Here is a 22,161-nt window from a genome sequence, read left to right as displayed (position 1 = left end):
GAAATTCACTATGGTACTTCAGCAGAGCTGGCAACTTCATATAATCGAGATCAGTGACTGAAAGCTTATTGCAAATGTCCTTGCTTTGCCACATGGATTTGAATCACACACCTAACCACAGGTGTGACAGTAACATGAGCAAGCAAGTGAGGAAGCAGGTGTCAGACTGACAGATATGCGACTGGAAACTACAGTATATGGCACTAAGATGCAAAGTACTACTGAAACTGTCAAAATAAAAGCCTGAAGAGTATCCACCCAAGCAGTGGGATTCAAAGCACAAAGAAATTAAAATGGTTTAAATCAGTAATGACAGCAGACACTGAAATCCCATTTCCTATCAAAGGAAAAGCCTCTAACAATTTTCTATAGTTTAGACTGTTTACATATACTGTTGTAAATTAAAGGTAAAACAGCACCAATATAGTGACCAAATATAGTGACACTCATCTTGATCTCGTTCTCTTTGTATCCTAATATTTTAAAAGCTTAGCAACAAGGCTACCACCATGAAGCATTATCTGAACTTCATGGCAACAATTTCAACTTAAATATCTTTTCGCAAGGACATGTTAGCTATTCTCACACTGTGGCTTGCAAATTTTAGAAACATACAGGCTTCATGGAAGGTTAACATGGACTACACTTTTTCATATGTAGACAACATAAAAAAAACCCACTGAAACCTTGGTGGGACTTCCCCCATTTGACTCCTAAGTACTCTCTCCTTCACAATAATATTCCAGCACTACCAAGAAGAGGAGGGGAAAAAAAAAAAAGAAAATTCAAATAGCATTTCCATACCTGTAAAAGTTTGTCATAACGATCTGCAGACATGAGAAAACGACCGTCTTCAAGCTGCATTTCTCTATTCTCCAGCAAATTGTTTAACACTGGCAGGACATTCCGCTCAGCCTTCTCCAAGCCTTCCAGAACAAGGATTCTGCCTTCAGTAGCTGCACGAACTGCACACTTTCAAAAAAAACATAAAGCCCCACAACATTTTAATAGAAATAAACTTGGCATAATTAATTCAATCCTACTGAAAAAGAACCTCCAAGTTCTTCCAAGAACTTTCCCAAAACAACATTTATTTCCGTAAGAATCAACATGACTCATATCAGAAGTCATCAGGAAGGGTGATGCCTGACCACCTTTAACAGTGCTACACATTCATGAACTGGAGTTTTACTGCCTAACTATAACGAGCACTGACAGAAAAAAGTTCCAGTATTTTGTTCCAACAGAATAAGATATAAAACCTTGCAGAATTTTAGACTAAACACAGTATATATAAATATATATGGCATATTTTCTTTTTGATGTGACATGATATTCTGCATTTTCAAGTATTTTAACATGACCAAACCATTCTGGGATAGCATTTTTAGCAGAAAACATACAATCAAGGGGGTTTTACTATTTACAATTATATTAAGACATTTAGAAAAAAGTCCAGTATTCCTTTATATTTTTCTGAATATACATCAGCATAATTCATCCTCAGTACATCACTTCAGTTTGATTAGAATATAACTCTGTTGAAATCAAACTTGGATGATGAAAGCAAAATAATGCCACAAATAACCAGATTTTTAAAAGAATGATAAAATTAAAAACATTAATTTAATTTAAAATTATGTTCCCTGACTGAGTATGGTCTTCTACAAAGCCAGAATAAAAATGCAGCCATTAACTTGATAATCCTTTAAAAATTAGGACTAGAAAATGGTTTCTTTTCTACTTTATTGGTCGTTTGTATATGGCTGCTCCTTAATGCAGAGCCAAAATGTAAAATTAACCTCTGGCGCTGACAGTTTTGTGCAACTTTGTTACAATGACATTAACTCAAGTACATTAAGTACACTTGATAGCTAATATTCATAATTACTGCCCAGTAAAAGACTCTAAAATACAATGCATTCTTGTCTTCTTCTGATTTGTGGAAGTTTAAGCTGATAATAACACGGCCAGTTTGGGCACAGGCAACATTTAGAGACAGAGCCTTTCTTTGCATTCCTATCACATTTAAACACAATTCTAGACACAAGCACAGTTGCAAAGGGAGTACAAATGATATCTTTTCCCAGCATGTCTCCTATAAACTCCTACAGAAGAACTTGTCATATAATGCTAGATGGAAATCTCTGGTGAATACAATAGATGCCAAAAAATAGGTCAGAGAGAAAGAAGGAAGATATGAAAAAGAATAATGAAGAAGCACAAGAATACAAAAATAACACAGCAAAAAATTTCATATGAAAGCAGACATATGAAAGACAAATGCATACAGATAAAGTAAAAACAGAGATGAGTTCAGCACAACAAATTAATTGCTGCATGGGTTTAAAGCACACAACTGACTCAGACACTCATCTGAGGAGACACAGAAGACCCTGGATTGGGAGAGGGGTCAGAGCTCAGAGCCACACAAGCATGGCCAGGCTGTTGTTCTGTACCACACAGGTCACCATGGGACTGGCTTCAGGGAAGCAAAGGGAGAGCACACACCACAGGTGGGACACTGCCTCCACTCTCTGTCTCTGGGAGAAGTTTGCCAGGTTGCCATGTGCACCCTGCCCTCCCCTTCCCATCCCTCAGACGAGTGCCACTCTTGGTGATGAAAACAGCAGAGCCCAGTGGATCCTGGCAAAGCAGTCTGGAAGTGGAGCTGGCACAGAGGCAAACCTCAGCAGAGCCAGAGCAGCATGGTGCCAGTGTGGGAAGTGGCTGCAGGGAATGAAGTGGCAGCAAAACCAGGATGAGAGGACCTCAGGCCAAACCAAGCCCCAGAGGCATGGAGTGCTCAAAAGCAGCAGTGCCACATGGAACAGAGCCCCACAGAGCTGTCCAGAAACAGGTGGCATGGTGCAATGTGACCTGGTTTCCAGGGGTTTGTCCATCATTGCTTTTCATTGTCTCGGAGCTAGGGATGGGAAGCACTGACTGTGGGAGCATCCACTATCTTATCTTTGTCTGGGAAAGACAGAATTAAGATGAGGTGGTGAACACCTTTTGTGTGTAAAGCACCTCTTTTTTCTGTGTGTATACTTTTGTTGTTAATATTGCTCCTTTTACTGTGCATTTCTTATTCCATTAGTGTTTGGTTTCAGTAAATTGCTATCTCAACCCATATCTCAGATTTCATTACTCTCTCACCAGAAAGGGGAAGGAGGGAAGGGGAGAGGCTTATTCACAGTTTAATTTTTGGCTGGTATTAAACCACCACAACACTAAACAATAAGATTAATTAAGATGCTTCTGTGCAATTTAGAAGCATAACTAACAACTGGTAAATTAACCACGGAGTAAAACTTTTCACATCACTATTAAGATGGAAACAATTCCTAAATATTAATGTATCTAATCTGGACTCAGGCAAACATTACCAAAAAAAGCACTCATAAATCCTGGTACAGACCTCCAGATCAAGTTCCCTTCTTAAAAAGACAACATTTTTATATCTAGCCTCATAATCAGTATCAGAGGAACCTGGAAGAAGCCCATTAAACAAGGACTAAACCTCAGATTATTCCTCTTTCACTGAACCACTAATTCTTTTGAAAAAAAGCAATGAATTTTTTTCTTCATTCAGGACATCATACGCTACCTAAAAAGCAACATAAAACACCTCTCTCCTAATCCCATAAAATATGTACAAAGAACAGATTTTCTACTAACATTCTTCCATAGGAAGGTCATTGGTCATGTCAAAAATCTGCTCCAACCTGCTTGAACAGAAAACCTGAGTCTCCAGCAGACAGTCCAATACCTGGCACGAACAAAATGCTATTTTGTCTAAATGCAGCTTGGAGACACAGTCAGAACTTGCTTTAACAAACAATTTATTTGCCAAGCTGGTTGGATTCTGCATATTATAAGTCTATGAAGACTTTATGACTGATTTTTACTAGCCAGAGAAAAATACACATTCTGTTCATATGGTTTCAAAATATTTTGAGTATCCATAGAATCTTGTTGACTCATGTTGAGACACACACACACACTATGGATGTGCTGAAGTAACAGGCTTCCAGTACTAACAAAAACCTCTCTCTTGAAATGGTATATGAAGAAAATCTGCCGTAAGGATAGACAGCAAATATTAGAAGTGTATCACAATCATTAATTTTGAAAAAGAGAATGCTCTCCATTAGCAATGCAATCCTGAGACACTGCTTACTACATACATTGTATACACTGCTGATCACCAACTTACTCGACCAAAAGTTTAAAAGTACAGAACCCAGAAACTGTTTGAAGTTTTCATTCAAAATTTTGTTTCTCAAGAAAACAAAATTAAAATTATCTTCGCCTACCTATATGCATCTTTTACAATCAGATTCAGGAAAGACTGAATGCACAACCATAGTTTTTTATTTCCTAATCAAAGACACCTCATAACAATGATACCACCACCCCCTGGGCACTTACTCTGATGTGCTTTCTTCCATCTTCAAAGCATACCTGAATACTGGAAATTGTTCTCTAGAATACAATGAAGTAACTGCACACTTCGTCTGCCTCTAAAGTTCTTTTGTTAAGTAGCATAAAGTCTGCTGTTAAGTCCAAAACAGTTGAAATATCTCTCGCTGAATTATGCTATTTCTGCATTCTGATTGGTAATGAGTACTAAGTTTTTCCAATAATCTAGGCATACTACAAGGCATCCTCTGAAAACATCATTTTTAACTGTGTATTGATGGATTGGTATGGAAGCTAAAATGCATTTTAAAAAAATCAGAGGAAGCAAAGTAAGTTTCCAATATGTCTCTGAAAAGAATTTTTAAAAATGCTTCAAAGTAACAAATCTTCATAATTCTATAATGAGAACCCAGAGAGAGTTGCATTGACCCCCCTCTTTCATTAGTTTTGTTCACACTAAATGTCTAACAAAAACCACAAATTTGACAGGGAGGTTTATATTATGTAACCTTGTCACTAAATCTGAGATTAAACATATTAATTCTTGTTAAAAGGCCAAGAAGGATTTGTTGAACACTTTCTTTCAGATTTATTCTCACTGCAGCAAGGGGACTATTTTGCTCATCAGAGGACAGATGCTACTGCCTCCCACCTGTGCTCCCAGAGCTCTGGAAGGATGGTAACTTGGATACCTGCTCCAGGGAATACCTGAAGCTACCAGAGGCTGGGAGCAGAAACACTTCCCACAGCACTGCTTTCATTGTAGTGGCTTTATGGAACAAATTCATTACACAGAAGGCTTACAATGGTTTCACACTGCACCTACAAAAAACTAAATTTTATCTTTAAAGGCAAAAACACCTTAGGAACAAGACAACCCTAGGCAGCACTTAATTGACTTTCCTGTAGCTGAACCATGGTGAGCAGTGCAAAGTATGACAAATGCAGGAAGCTGTAAACCCCAATTTTGGCATAAATCACAGTGTATAAGCATATGGATGAAGTTATATAGTGTCAGAACAGGAAGAAGAACAAAAAAAAGCTCACCACAATGCACACACTGAAGTGCAAAAACATCGGAGAAAAGACATTTTTACATAGCTTACCAAAATAGTTTGTAAAGCCACAAGAATTTTAACAGTATAGTTTTCACATACCAGAACTGAGGTGGTAGTTCTTTTCTCTCAGGGAAATGCTTATTGCATACCAGAAAATTCTAGTTGTCCTGAAATCCATGAGGAAGGTTCCGGGGGAACTCCAATGGACTTTTTTCTAATCTAGGCATCATTCAGAATATGATGGACAGGCTAAATTTCAGAACTGTTTTATAATTAAAAGGCCAGAAATTGCTCAACAATAATTAATAACTGTCTTTTATAGGGGCTACCTTAAGGTACATTTTAGGGTTTTTTGGATGATGACTTGCCCCTGCTCTGAAAACTGGATCCTTATCGTGACATCTCAAGCACAGCAACCATAAGAACGTAGAAAAAAACAACAGTACAAGCAACTCAGTGAACATGAGAATTAACGAGGTAAGGATTCATCTGCAGCCTACATTTCAGATGTCCCTTCCAATGCTGTATCTTATTCCCACCCCCTGCACAATATCCCACACAAACTCATCCACCCAATTCTTTCCACTTATTTCTGTATCTCACAAACATCACAACAATGTAATGTCCAGATGTCACTTATGATAAAAAGAGGTCCTGAACAATCATCTGGTAAAGACAGCACAAAACTTGGGCTGGTTTTGAGCTAACACAATGCTGACTGGCTGCAGCAGGCTGACAAAACTTCAACTATTAAATACATGGTACAGTCTATCTTCCATAGGTGAGATTTGAGTCCCTGTAAACTACCATGATAAAAAATATCACAAAACTCAGAGGAAATTGATATCTTCTAAATTCATTTCCATAAGTGCAATATAATTAATAAAACCTTTAAAATTTAAATTGTTAAAACTACCCAATAAGATAACAGGAAAAGAAATGACAGAGAAGCAGAATGGAATATTAGGAGCTTTTACTGTCTCCTACTGGGGATATTATTTTGTTAGATTTTCAAGATGTAAAAGACAGGTCTAATGGTATACCTCTACCAAAGACTATATTTCAAAGTATTTATTATTCAAGCTTTAAGGCCTCTTAATTCCCTAGCTATTGTTTTCCCTTATGAGTTGAGCAAATTAGAAACCAGTTGAGCCACACTAAAATAGATGACTACTTACTGGACTGAAGTAATAGAATCCTATAATGACAAATTTGCTCTAACTGTTCTGAGAGAGGTGTCACATGCGCCAATTTCCAGTCACCTGGGACTTCCACAGTTGACAAGAACTCCTGGTAAATGACCGAATATGAGAACATGTTTTCTCCAAAATAAAAGTATCAGCAAAAACTGTGCAGTAAGATAAAGGCCTACTAAAGCCACATTCAGCCACTTTAAAAGCTAAAATGTCACCTTTCAATGAAAAATTAATGTTATCTTTTTCCTTAAATATTTTTAATATCTTATGCTAGTTGTTTAAAATAAAATGTATTTAATAAAAAAAGCTATGAATGTATAATGCCATTCCAAGATAAGATGACAAGCATGCCTATCGTTCACCAAAACTGTGTATTCTATCTTTTGTTACAAAATTTTTCACTTTGTAGATAAGTTGCAGTTCTGCATTTTTCAACTTAGGCCACAAATATACTGAGTTACACATATTCCAAATGTGATGTTCATATTTAATGAAAATCAATGTAATAGTAACTAATATGATCAGTCAAATTAAAAAAGTAAGAATTAATTCAACCTTTTTCTCCCTCTGTAATGGAGCAGGGGCCTACATCTTCACTAGCCAGCCCACCTCCCCACTGAGCTAATGAAGTGTTTTCTGGGTAGTTTTTATAGCTATTTTTCTCCTGTGAGTTTAGCAAAATTACAGAGCAGATACTATTATCCACTCTTTTTTTTAATTTAAAATCCCACAAAAGACAGAAAAATTGCAGTACACCAGAGTACTGTCAGCCAGGCTAGCTAGTATCCAAAGGGGGAATCCAGCTGTATGCAGTAGTTAGTGTTTCAGTGAGGATGAATGGCCTGAACTGGTGAGCATCTATTTCATGATGCTATACCATGGCACAGAATGAAAAGCAGCTAAAGAAATAAACTCCTGAATTTATTTCAGTTTCAAATCAAAAAACTTGGCTAGAAGAATTTAACCAAGGAAATGAATCAACATATGATGAGAGCACAAATATGTAAATGTGACAAGAACTGGAACAGTCCTTCATTTCAGTCACTGATTTTTGTCTCCCCAGTCACTGATTTCACCTTCCTCCACAATTTTTTTTTTCCATTTTTGAAGCACCACACATCAAGTGATCTGGTTTTACTTCCATTACCCCTTATCCTAACATGACGGTCAGGTGTTTTTGCAACAGTGCCTGCAAACTGTGCTTACAAGAAATTATGTCCAACATTGGCAGGGTCCAGTCATTTTAGCTGCTTCACACCAAGTATCTTAGTATGAGAGCACAGTTACATCAGATACTTAAAATATTTTGCCTCATGGCCAAAAACAAGGCCCAGCAGAAAGCAAACTGAGGTTCTTAACAGACTTATTAGCAAAAATGCCTACAAAGAAATAAACCTAGGCAAGGTTTATCTTGCATAAGGGAGAAGGGCAATTTAAATTTTTTCTTCCCAATGAGTAGCAAAATAAAAGTCAATACTTGACAGATATCTAAAAATTATTAAGTTAGTTATCACTTTTAAATCACTTTGACTCAGAGCACCATCCATCAAGTCCATATTGCCTATGGATATTATGATCCCACACATTACAAAGTATTGCTCCTTTCCCCATAGTAGGAAATAACAGCTGAAAAGGAAGTGGAATATACATGTAACAGACATAAACAAATGAAAAAAGAATCTCGTGCTTATTATAAGGAATTATAAATACATGATCCTAATATTCCTCACATTACATCACAGACATTCATCTATATGCCCCATACATCAAAACAAGATACCGGAGTCTGAGCTGCTAGCCTAACAAATGCAGTTAAATGCTGACACTTTAAGAAGCAAGAATTAAGGATTGCAAATGACCAAAATCACTTCTACAAGTTAAGAGGCTACCATATAGGGGTCCTTAACATGCATTTTTCATTTAGATAAAAGATATATTATGTCAACATCAACAAATATTAATTTCATCCAAATACTGTTCATTTCTACCTAATATTTCCCTCTTTGTCTCCAATGTTGGAGAAAATAAAGAAATGAATAGGAACATTCACACTTTCGGAGTGCATTGTTTGCCTCTTCTTTCTACAGACTACACTATCTCACTTCTTATTCTAGGTACACAGACACTGCAGTGTTAGTCAGTCCATGCAGTTATACTTTGTGACAATGTGGCTGTGGCTAACCTACCAGCACATCAAAAACTCACAGTCACCTCCAAGGCAGGAAGTTAATAAATCACAGAATCACACAATTTCCAGTCAGTAGTTAATTTTTGTTAAAAGCTGAATCATTCTTACACATCTCTTTAGGAATATAGAAAGCTTTTTATCTTTATACACAAACATACATACATATGTGTATACACACACACTCAAATATTATAATCTCACTCTCCAATGTAATTATAATTTCATTCAATTAATCTCACATCTCATTTTATAATCCCCTTTCTAATCTGCTTTGATTAAAAGAAGCCAAACTCAAGTCTGGGTAGTGCTACTCCAGGGGATTTCATGTTATGTTCATTTTACAGACAGGATACTTTAAGCTGTCATTTCTGTCACTCTGGGTGTTTGAGTGTTTACTACATGAAGTTGTTTCAAGCCACATCAGAAGATTATTCTTCTGGTATCTTGACAATCAATTTCACATTTTACCATTGTATAACTGATGATGCTGATGCAGTTAGGGATGTAAAAGTATTTAATTAAGATGAGTATGTTCACATAGTTCAAAGACACTGCAAAACAGAGTCTAATTTTGTACAGACAGAAATAAATATATATGTATATATATATACACTCAGTGGATGCAGCCTTATCAGTAATCTTCAAAAACATGACATCATATTTTAAATTTTTCAACACATAATCATATGACATCTTTCTACTTATTCCAGCCTCAGTTACTTTGTCTTGAGCAGAAAAGACTGTACACTTTATTACATGGTTTGTGCTTGGGAAGCTTCCTTCATTCATGTACATGCTGGAAGATAAAGGGTAAACAAAAACGGGCATTCTGGACAATGTGGTTTGCAACAGAATCCTGGAGCAATACATCTCTCAAGCACTAACAAAGTGCTAAGCTGCTCTCCCAAACTGACCTGCTACATTAAATTCATGTAGGATTTCCTTAGATGTAATAATTATTAATGTAAGAGGCTGTAGTAATAAGAGTTTAAACCAGGGATGTGACTTACGTAGTTGTACACACAAAATAAAAAGTAAAACTACATCAGAAATGGGGAAAAAGAAGAGACAGAAACTACCAAATCTAATACTCTAATTTTTGGAAATACAATAGGCTATTAGAATCTTCTCACTGGTTCAATGAAGTTGACAGCTTAACTGTCAGAGTTATAGAAGCAGAAAACTACTTTGCAAGACAAGCTCTTCTACCAATAACAGTAAAATCTGAAGGTGCCATTTGAATATTTATGCAATATAAAGTAATTCTAACTGATTACTTGATATACAATATAATTAACCTATGCAATAAATTAGAGAATAAAACCAAGAGGTTACCTAATTAGCTCAGTAACAGCAAAAATGACATTTTTGAGGATTTTAACAGTGAATTAACAGTTGAAAGCCAAAATTAATGGCCCAAAGTAAAGACAAAAAGCAGAATTTTCTGTTGTCAGTACATGAATTAAAACAAATAGTTCACCGTTATCTCATCATAAGTTATTTTACATTATTTTAACTGGAAGTGAATTTGACAATTCAATGTTTACCTTTATTTTAATTATCTATTTCTGAGGTAAATAAATCCTTTTTTTCAGCCTTCATCTTATATGTCTTTAACTACCTAACTCCAACTCTCTCACTTTATTCACTCTAGTACTAAGAAATACTGATATGCAAGAATATTTTATATGCTGGCCCTTCAATATATTTCAATATGGAATTTCAACAACAGCTTCCAAATCATCACTTCTCAAATATATTTTAAATAAGTAACTGCAATCATTCTCTAACTTCATATAGGATATATTTGAAACGTCTGTGATAATAATTTACAGCATTTAATCTGTCACTATTAAATGTGGAGCTATATACAACTACAACATCTTATCAGTCATTCAGACACAACTCTGCAAACCTTTCTGTGTCTGCAAACCTGATGATCCACTAAATTAAAGTTCTTTCTGGTCACAAGATGCCAGGTTTTGTTACAGTATATTATTATTCAAAGTGTAAAATAACTGCATTATAATAGTATGAATTGCTTACAAAGAGCCTCCTATATATTAAGTTTAATCGAACCCATAGAACTCAGATGCAACGTGTTCTGGAAACCTGACTTTCAAGCTCTGCTGTCTTCTCTTGGGTGACATGAAGAGCAAGCATGAGATTCTACAGGAAAGGAAATGGCAGAAAAATCTAAAAAGCAGTCTACTGTCTTTAGTTCACCATATGATTTCACCTTGTCTTGGTCTCAGCTATGCCAGCTGTAGCAATCCAAGCTCTTTAGGAAATGTTTTGTTAAGGTTTTGTACCGATACCTTTCTCTGTTAGTGGTTTGTAGTTTAAAGAAGAGTAGTGTCTGGCTTCTGTAGAGCTCGAAATTAGTACAGCATCTTCAAACCTCAAAATCATTAAATGAACTCACCGAAATTCAGGCACTAGTGTAATCTGTAAAACTTTATAGCTCAATAACAGAATGGAATAATTAGATCTATGATGGTTCTAAACATAACTATGCAGCATATTTTATTCGTCTTTAATTAAAATGCAGGATGAGAAAACTTCAGCTGGAACATCACTATCTATTCATGTTTCATGACTCATCTTTCATGTTTCCAGTATTTTAAAAGTGTTCATCAAAATACCAAGTATTTATTTTCCTCAGTTCTATTCAGAGCTTAAACATACATTGGTTATAAATGTGATGAGCTCAGGAAAGAAGCAATGCTTCAGACTGATTTTGGTACTTTGGTATCTTGCTGAAGAAAAGTCTTGTTCTGAAGTACTGCTGTGCTGGATTATGGCAAAAACCTTTCAACTGAAAATTTCTAATGCACTGAGGAAGGTGGTCATCTCAGACTTTGATCTTAAGAAGCAGATCTTCCCAGAGTGTTCATGCTGGAGTGAGATGACTCAAAATAGATTGTACGAAGTGAAGCTGTCTCATACTTACACTGGGATCCAAGTCTACGACAAATACAGAGGTAACAGACCATCTCACATCTTGGTGAGCTTCTTATAGTCCTCAATACAGTGGTTCTTACAAACGTTAGTTAACTAATGCTCTTACATCATGGGTCAATTACCTTGACTATCCTGTAGCTAGTGTGAGGATAAGACTGTCCACAACAGGTGTGGAGCTGACATTAGTCCATGAGTTAATCCCACAACCTACACAAATGCTCTTATCCTCTGGTAAATGAGAAGCCATTTACAGCCCTAGTACACAGTACAGTGCTTCAAATTATCTCCTACTTTGTGCAATCCTCACATTTCCAGGTAAGCACGAAAAGATTTGAAGTCCTAGAAGTAACTAAAATAAAATGTACTTAGATTAACTGTTAATTCTTCATTCTGAGGATCTTCCACTGCTCAAAGGCATTTATTGTGGTCCCAAGAAAATCTATTTAAAGGTTTCTTGAAAGTTTGGAAGCTGAAAAAGAGATCATTGGGAATTTAAGAAAAAAATAAAGGAAAAATGTTTCTTTAAAAGAGAGAACAAAGCTTTCTGATTTTATCTCACGAAACACCAGTATGATGGTGGTATCATTAACCTCTATAGCATCACCAACTGAAAACTCTTTTATATAACTCCTTTAAGTTCATACTACATCACAGGAACTCACCCATCCCATCTAACTAGAAACCAAACTTCTGTAAAAATGTTAGGTATCTGGGAAAACAGGCATTTCACATGAAGTGTGTATTTTATCTGCATAATCAGAAAGCAAACATGCCACTGGTAACTTACAAAATCTTATCTAGTGCAAGTCACGCTACAGCTGTGCTAAATAACCTACTGGTCTGGGCCAATATAGACGGTAAGAGTGTTTAAATCATTATTTTATTCCAGATCAGCAGTGAGGTTTCAAGTCAAATCTCCCAATTGTCTCCCTTTACTGTGCTTGGATTTCACAACACAAAGCAGTCATAAAACACATGAACTAGATGCTTTTCCAATTAAGCTAGATCAGAAGATTCATTTCAGGAATACATCTAATGTGCTTCAAGGAAGAGACATAGCAAGGGTAGTGCTTATCTAACTTGCACAGAATGGATCTTACTCTTATCAAAAATGGTCTGTCTAAATCAACCCTGTAGTACTCTTAAAATAGAGAATAATCTGAGAATTGGGTAAAGATAATATTTATGATAATAATGAGATCATTGTGCAAGAGACTTTCTGCTTGGATTAGAAACACGTCAATCCACATATTGACTTTTCATAATATAAACCATGACCTCCTTCAAACTACTTGTGAATAATGACTAGGTGGTGTGTGACAGTAACTTGCCTGGTCAAGATAAAAAGCACTGCCATCTCGGATCTCTCGTCGCTGTTTGAGGTCAGTTTCTGTGGTGTCCCTTGACAGTGCAATATATTCAACCTCTCGCTTTGTCAGTTCCTGTGGACAACAGTCTAAAGTTATTGCAAAAATAACACTATAACCCGAGTGGCTGAACTTTAAAAATACGCCTAATGGTATAATAGTACAAAAAAAGCTCTAGGCAGCAGCACAGTGATCTGAAATACCTCTGAACAAAATCTAATATCTCTTATTTTCAAAATGTTAACGGTGTGTTCTGCCTCAAACAAAATGGCTTGAATTTCTGTTCAATAAACTTTTATTTTCCCCAAACCTATTCTAAGAACCTAATAACCAGCTATATACTCTTTCCATTGAACATCTGTAAAATCCTGTAGGTTAATCTTCTGGTTCCAGATGCTGAAAAAATCACCCAATCACAAATAAAAATCAGAAGTTTTCTGTAAAAGATTGAAACGTTCAACTCTCACAGTTCAGTAAGACTTATACTGTTATGCAGGTGTGCTTATTACCTGCAGATACTCTACCAGTAAACTGATGAACTATATTATACTTATCCTCTCTTCCTTGGCTGTCGTGAGATGCACTCTGCACCTGTATAACTATAGACTATTTAAAAAAGAAGAACCCTCAGGTTATTGTTTTCCTTATTTTGTTTCAATATGAGATATACTTAGAATTTGCTATCTTAAAGAAATAAGAACAATTCCCCCATGTATTTGTAACAGATATTTCTGATACTTCCATACCTGGGTTATCATGCATTCTGCTTAGGAAACAGATTGATAATGAAATGCTCTTAGCCCTTACTCCTCAATTAAAGATGTCATTCATTTAAGACACCTCTCTTAACAGGTAGCTTTCAACTGCAGTTGTATGAAAAAAATAAAGCAAAGATATAAAATCCAATTAAAACTACTTCCTTTCCACTTCTGCAGTGCCTATTGAGTTACAAAGCCACCAATTCCTTTATATTGCATGTAGATAGAATTGCACTTTGTCTTGGAAGAAGAGTGTTTTTCAACAATTAGCTCTGTGTAGGAATGCATAGTAGCTTTCAGCAACAGCAAATAGAAGTTTTCCAGGCTTATACATTTTCACTGAAGGCACCACAGCATCTATCAGCTCACATGGAAAGACCAGCCCTCACGTAATTCTTTGGCATGGCATTGAATCAGTAAGCTGCAATCTTTCTAAAAAGTCTCAAGTGCATACACTTGAGACTGTGGCATAAATAACAAGGCACATTCTATATCCTATGCCTGGCTATCAAGTGTTTTCCCAAGTCTTCTTTTTAGGTTATACCAAATTCTTGTAATTTATTTTAAGGAGTGCACCAAACTGTCAAGTAACACATCTCGTTTGCTGAATTAAAAAACCTTTTCTCTCTTGTACAAAGTTCAAAATCTTGCAGCTTTCTCTTCTATGCTTTACTTCAGAGAGCTAGCTTTTGAATTAGTAGCTTTTGATTTTTAAAGGAATGACTGATCTTTATAACAACTGTTTATACTCCTTCATTTGTGATCCCTCTGCTCAACCAGATGCCAGATAGAGCTCATGGCAGACCAAGTCCTACCCACATCACTTTTTGGGGCAGACATCCCCCTCCTCCTGATCGTTTAAGGGCACTGACTTTCTAAACGTGAAATTCTGTACATGGTGCTGCCACAGTTCATGCAGATGGCTGTAGGCACGTCCTTCCCACATTCCAAGAGAGGATCATACACGCATCTACTCTTTCAAAACACTCAGAATAACTGTTCCCAAATGTTACTCAGAACACTTCTCTCCCAAATCCTTCCCTTCATCTCTTTTTTATGTAATGAAGCAAAAACGATTTGTTGTCTGTAGCACTAGGCAGATATCTTAATCTTCTAACATACATAATGCCGAGAACAAACTGTTTCTCCATTTGTGATAGCATATGGTAACACAGTTTTCCAACTCTTTTTTTTCCCCCTGGAGTTTAAGAAGAAAAACATGTATTAAAATGTCTGTACCTTCTATTTGATTCTAACAAAAACTGAGCTTTGGAAGGCATATTTATGAAAAATCTTACTTGTTTGCTCTAAGATTTTATAGGACTACCTTTTACCATTTGTCTAGTATAAGAATGACTGACATTAATAATGATGTCTCCAAAACACTTAAACCAACACACTCACCAGATACTGCATGGCAATAGATCGCCGGAGAGGCCCAGGAGGCCCAATAAGAAAAACATCTTGCCCAAGAAGATCTTTCTGCATTATCCATCTTAAATGGTGGACTACAGACTGGGCCAGAGACTCTGTCACTTTGAAACACAAAGATAAGAACACGTTATTTAATTTTGAGAAGTGTTCGATACCTGGCCATCCAACACTTTCTTTGAGCTTATCTCCAAAATTAAAATACACAAAGCTGTACTGCCTAATCTGGACAGCTGAAAAGCAGAGAATTACACACAGTTTATATTAGACCACTTTACTAAAATATAGAAGTTTATACATCTATCTTACCCATTGCATTATTCTCTGCACAGCTTCATCCTTCAAAAAAACAACAACCAACATAAACCAGAAAAAAAAGTTGCAAATTTGTATTTCACATTAAACTGATCAACATAAAGACTGTTTTTTATTACTCAATGTTGAGTGGACTCTCCAGCATCAGCTAATATAAATACATATTACATTTACATAATACATTTACAAAATATAATTTGTAAAATATTTATCCAGCCTGTATTGCAATGTTTCTGTGAACTGTGAAGTTCAAATTAACCCCAACTTTGATTGCACCAGACTAAGATTACTGTTCAGTGACAAATTTAATTTGCTACTTTTTTAAAAGACAGCTGCACTCTTGCTTATAATTGCACACAATAAACCATTGAATTAAATTATCAAGGAAATCCAAACTTTGCTTTATCACTACATTTATACCATACAGCTTCCAAAATCACAATAAAAAACAAATCAAAGCAGATCTATTATATTAAGAAATATACACAGTAATTTAAAAAGCAATAACCTGATGATAATTAAACAAACTTTTAGCACGTGTATACCAATGTTGGCAGCACTGGAAATCATCATGCAGAAACAGCACACTGAAGGAGCCATACATCACACTCATTGCCACACATTGCCCAATCCCAGACAAGTCCTTCACATAACCCCCAGCAAAGCCTGGCTCTCTCAGCCAAAAGCAAAAAACACTCGTGCAGGAGGAGAAGGCAAACGTAAGAAAGTCAGGAAGGAGATTTATGGATGCATGTATGTGTATGGTTGCTTTCAGAACAGTCTGACAAGACCAATGATGAGATCTGAAGCTGAAGGCTCAAGGGCAGAGGCTGAGATGCTGAAGTGCAGTAAGAAAGGAGTAAGAGGCCATGAAATCTCCAAACTAATACTTGGTTATTTACCCTTTTTCAGTGTGATTACTGGGTGCAATTAGAACCTAACATTTACAAAAACAAGCCCTGGTGTTACATGGGATACAGGGGAATCAGTACGTACAGAGCGCAGTTAAGGACAGCAGGCAATAGTGCCACTCAGTTCTGAAAGGGTTTCAGTTCACTGCTGAATCTTTGCAAACAAGAATTAAAATCTATTTTGTAAGACCATAGAAACAGCATTAAATGACTGTGTGAGAATCAAGATTTTTCAAACATAAGGGAGATAAATGAAAATTTTAACAAAAACTAACCGAAGGTTTTGGTCTTTGGTCTGGTATTCGGGGAATCCATTTACAATCATCTACTTTTCAGAGAAATTTACAATACCCTTACTACCAATGCGAACAGAAACAGCATACACATGCAGGCGAGCAATCTATACATTAGGATTATCAGATTCATTGTAAACAAGCGTTTCAGGTTTGGCTTACTGTCTAGTTTTGTTTTCTGAACAACTGTCAGTGTGTCCAGGATTAGCTTTCATATATGGTGTGGTGAGATCATATGAATGTAAAATGTTTTCTTCTTCCTTGCTGAAGTACTGTAGTTCAAAAACAATGCATATTGTACCACACACAGCTGGCCAAGTGCAAATCAATTCCTCACAGGGAATAACATGTTCCTTTCTACAAGATTTTCAAGGAAATTAAGTAAATTCCTACTAGATATATTCTTCGGGAAATAAAGGGTAATAGATCACACCAGAATAACTGCCTTGTCCAAACTTTACTTCTGGACAGGTATGGAAATTTGAAAAGCACAACACAAAGAAAAAGTATTATCTTCAAGGTACAATTTAAATTTTAGGGCAGATCTCACACTCATTATTATGTCTACATAGACAAAGCCGATGTACCTCTCTCTAATGTATTTCTACAATGGCTGTTCTCAAAAGAAAAAAAAGTACTTTGCTTGCAGTGGAAAAAATAAGCTTGGAACTCTTTCATGTCAAAATTCATGCATTAGAAGCACAGCAAAACCAGCTTTGACATAGCCTGACTACAAATGCCTCTGGCATAACTCTCATTAATATGTGTAGCTATCTTCTTCGGTTTTAGGATGGTCTCAAGAAAAAACTTGGCTCACACTTCAAAACAGTACCATAAATAGCAACAGGAATTAGAATGTTCAGCAGAATGTGCAAGAAAAACTATCATGTAAAAGAGAACACAAGTGTACAGTAGTCAAAAAAATGTAAAATCTTAGAAGAGGATCCCCATGAAAACCTTAAGGAATTTAAGGACCCTTATATTATGATCATGTTTAAACCGTCCAAATGTACTCTGCAATAGTAATATAAAAAATACAACTTACTGTCTGAGAATTTCCTGCTTTTTTTGAGAAAAGATCACAAAAGACAATTCCTTATGGATAAATTTTGTCGAAAAAGGTTTCCTTGCTTCCCCATTCACATCTTTCTCCTCACAAACAGGTAGATCAACTATAATACATGTTTTCAATCACAAAGTACCACATTGACATCTGCAAACTCACTCAAAGGAACCCTGTTACAAGTGACGCTGACAATTCCAAGCTAGAATTCCCTGAGGTGAACTGTCAAGAGAGCAGCTTCCACTTGTCAGTTCCTTCAGTTCTAACATGTAATATCTGTATATTGTTCAGATACTAAACTTACTTGACCTGCCCAGTTGTCTTTTTAAAATTAGAAGAATGTAACATTTTCTTGTACGTGCAGTCTGTGCTGCAGTTTCCAAAGCACAGTATGCTTTTCAAAAGCAACCTCAGATGCACATAGTCAGTATCTTGTATATCATTTACATAATTTTAGACTACTTGTACTGTGTTCTTTGAATTGCGAGGCTTTTAATAATTTTCTATGACATTTAGAAGACAGGGCAAATTCGCTGAGGAAAGCATCAGCAAGTATATTACAGCAATTTTTATTAATTACCTGATGAGTCAGATAGCATCTAATGCAAACTGGGATTGCACAATCTGTTTAGTGGCACTCTGCTGATTTGCAGCAGTTAAATAGAAGGCCCTATATTCCTAATCTGCAGGATGGTGCATAGCAAGCCTCTGCCGTGTATTCTCTAAGACACCATCTGGCATATGCAGGAGAGTAGTTGGTGCTACAATTTGCTATTCCTGTGTACCAAGGACAGACAGCAAAAGAAATTGCATTCTATTGATTTGTAATAAGCAATAAGTAGAACAGCACCTAGCAGAATCTGTACAAACGTTCTGTAAAGTGAGCAGCTGAAGCTGAAGAGAGACATCTCCAAATAAGAAAAGTAGAAACTGTTTTAGATAGATTTTGAAGCAAATGCAGCAGCTGCTCTTGTTTGATCCACAAATCAGCTTTTGATAAAGCCAAGACTGAAATGCTATGCTAGCCTCGGAAATATTCCAGTTCACTCATACTTGAATTCTTGGCACACTCACTGAAGCCATAAGATTCACTGGAGATACCAGACAGTATCTGCTGGCAAGTCCTTATTTCCCACCTACAGAAGGAATCCCATAAATGAAGGAGACATGCAACTCTTACCACTGTTCAGACAGTTAGGTAAATTGATTCCCAAGAATACCTATTCCAGATGAGGTACAAAATATAGCAGAACTCCTGTCCCTGTATGACTCTGGTCAATCACATAATAACCAACAGCCACTTAGAAGACATCAATATACATCATTTCAGCAGAAAAAATAAAAAGACCTCTGCACACCTTGAACCTTCACTTCACGGCATGCTCAGAGTCTGAAAATGACTCCCCGTTTCAGGAGAGCTAAAAGTTAATGACAGGAACAAGATGTCCCTCCCATCTGAATACCGAGGGGTCCTGTAGCTGTCCACGGCTGTGTGCAGTACATCCAACATAGGCAGCAGCAGCCATGAAACACAGCTAAGGGAGAAGGGACAAGGAAGGAGGTCTTTGTCTAAAAACAAACACATTTCAAAATGAGAATTTTTATTTTACTTTTTAAATGAGCTCACTGAGACTTACTTCACAGTTTGTTCAGGCTAGGGGACAATGAGGAAGGAGAGTGAGTTGGCCAGGACAGGGTGAAGGAAGCAGCATGGCCAAGGTGGAGAGGGAGGTGCTCCTATGTGCTCTGCTTGCAGCTGCTGCCATTTAGCAAATAAAATATTGCTGCTCTTCCCATTTTATGCTGATGCACAGAACCCAAACAGTTTTCAGTCTCGTAACATGGTTACATCACAGACAGTTTTCACTGGAATACTATGTTTCCTCATAAATTTTTCATGGGAACACTCTTCATTCCAAAAATTTTTGGTCTTGCGGTGTTAAGGAACCAAGTTGCAAGTTTTTGCAGGGGCTTAGAAAGGGGGAAGTTACTTCTTGGATGAGACTGTAAACTCATTTATCAATTCTTCTGAGTTGATTATTTCACAGGAAAGTGTTAGTTCTACACAGATAAATCATTTCCCCATGTGAGTATAAATTAAAAGATAACATAAAGGAAACATGTAAAACCAAATAGCTTTCTGGAAGAAACCCTGAATGGTATTCTGAAGACTTCCCTGTGACACAAACATGGAATAAGTGAAACAATTCCTAGCTGGATGTACTACTCAGAAAAATACATAGTCAGAACAGTTATCCATAGCTCAGACTCCAACAGGAGGGACACAGTGTGGCTGCTTTTGAGCACAACAGCTCAGGCCAGCACCAAAAAGTATGAGAGAACCTAGGATAAAAAACAAGAAAAAATATCATAAGATATTTGAATTGAGTCTAGAAAAGAAATAACTGTTTCCCAATATGCAAGACAGAACAACCATGAGGAAAAAAAGTTCTCTGCATCAAGGTTATGCTAGATAGAATAAACCCCTGGCAACTAAATGTATGCCCAAAAAACTTAAATGAAGCATTCCAACAAGCTTTTGTCACAAAAGAATCCTTAATTACTGGGGCAAACTGTGCAGAGAAGCTCTGAAATCTGCATCACAAACACGTTTTAAGAACAAGGAGGACAAGCATCCCACAGGAGTGGTTCGGATACAGTTGACCTTGCTTTGAAGCACAAGGAACAGCGCAGATAACTCTGAGCTCCATCCAGACCTTCTCTGAAAGTTTCCACGACCCATGTATGCCTGTGCCTCACTCCCAGTACAGACAAAATGAGGATAATGACATAAAAGTCCAGAGCTCTACTGACAAAAAGTTCACTATTTCAGATTCTGGATGAGGTGGTAACATCCAAATAGCAGAACAGTTGGAAGCCTACATGAAAACTCAAACTGTTGAAATAGTCATCATCTGTGACAGCAGACACCTTCCCTGAGGCTAGGAATGAAGAAATGTAATGACTGAAGTGTTTGTCAGCATGAAATTACAGTCATCCTGCAATACAACCTGTCTAGAAAGTGTTGCACTCTTTACACTCAGATATAAAGTTAACACAAAAAAGAACAAGCACATTCCAGTAAAAACCTGAGCCTACTTAGAGCAAAAACTGAACATACACCAGTCCCAGCTTCATTACGTGGCACATACTATCCTATGAGGACACAGATTATTACATGCACAAACATTCTGTTTGAATTCCTCACAATAATTACTGTTTCAGCTATTTCAACTGAAAAAAACCTAACATAATTCATCACTTAAACCCCTGTTACACATGTCACTTCTGATCACACACTGGGGGGTACTCAGATTGAGGGCATCTGGCAAAAACGACAGTTTCAAATGAATCTTCCACAGCTCAATGCAGTTGCATTTAAATGCTCTCAAATGCACCTGCACCTTCACAGAGCAGCAAAGCCCTGTTGCAAAAGAACATCCCTTTTCCTGCCCTAATGAGGATTTGCCATCGTACAAAGTTTCTCCAAAGTATAATTAAAGAAACAATCATGCTTTCAGACATGGTAAGACTTTAAAATGTAGGGCTAATTTTTACTGATTAAAGAACAAGTAATGCAAAAATAAGTGCCCTCTTTTCAGAATGTGTCAGACACAGTTATGACAGAAATCTCATTAATAAAATTCCCTTGTTCATGACTCACTTTCACTTGTCACAAAAAGAACTCAGATTTGATGCACCTTCAATTTTTGTCTTCCAAGAAAAAGCCATTTGCCAACAACAGCAAAACAAATTAATATTTCACATTAACACACAGAATGGAGCATTTCATAGAAAACTTGCTAGGGACCTAGCAAAAAACCTGAAAAGCAAAGACATGGAAACATAGGGCAAGCAGCAATAACTATCCTATCTATTTCTGCAAAATGTAGTAAGGTGCAATAAAGGAGTTAAAATCAATCTAATTTGGTACCACAAAGAAAAATTTTGGTATCAATTATGTGACAAAATGACAAATGCAAAGTTTTGTAGGTACTTAATAGATTTACATTCTTTACTGTGTTACGATTTTCCTGGATTTTAAGGCTATCTTTACACGTAGAAAAAAATGCTGAGTTTAGAGTGTGTTATAATATACCTAAAATTTGCTGCAAATTATAGATATGAACTTTCAACATCACCACATTTTAACATCACTTTTATCTGGCAGAAGAACAAAAGCAGAAACATT

General features: G+C 36.5%; 1 protein-coding gene across 1 annotated transcript in view; it reads right to left on the bottom strand.

Moving 5' to 3' along the window:
• VWA8 (von Willebrand factor A domain containing 8) overlaps nt 1-22,161 on the bottom strand; it is a 182,847-nt gene that overhangs the window by 145,339 nt on the left and 15,347 nt on the right. The window contains exons 3-5 of the mRNA XM_014890712.2: nt 15,361-15,491; nt 13,163-13,273; nt 805-972 (exon numbers count right to left, since the gene is read on the bottom strand). Of these exons, the coding sequence (XP_014746198.2) occupies nt 805-972; nt 13,163-13,273; nt 15,361-15,491 (410 nt within the window). The remainder of the gene's footprint in view (nt 1-804; nt 973-13,162; nt 13,274-15,360; nt 15,492-22,161) is intronic.

The sequence above is a fragment of the Sturnus vulgaris genome, chromosome 2, assembly GCF_052056855.1.
Source record: "Sturnus vulgaris isolate bStuVul1 chromosome 2, bStuVul1.hap1, whole genome shotgun sequence".
NCBI classification, from domain to species: Eukaryota; Metazoa; Chordata; class Aves; order Passeriformes; family Sturnidae; genus Sturnus; species Sturnus vulgaris.
Note: the sequence above shows the minus strand (reverse complement) of the source record. Positions and strands in the feature narration are given on the sequence as shown.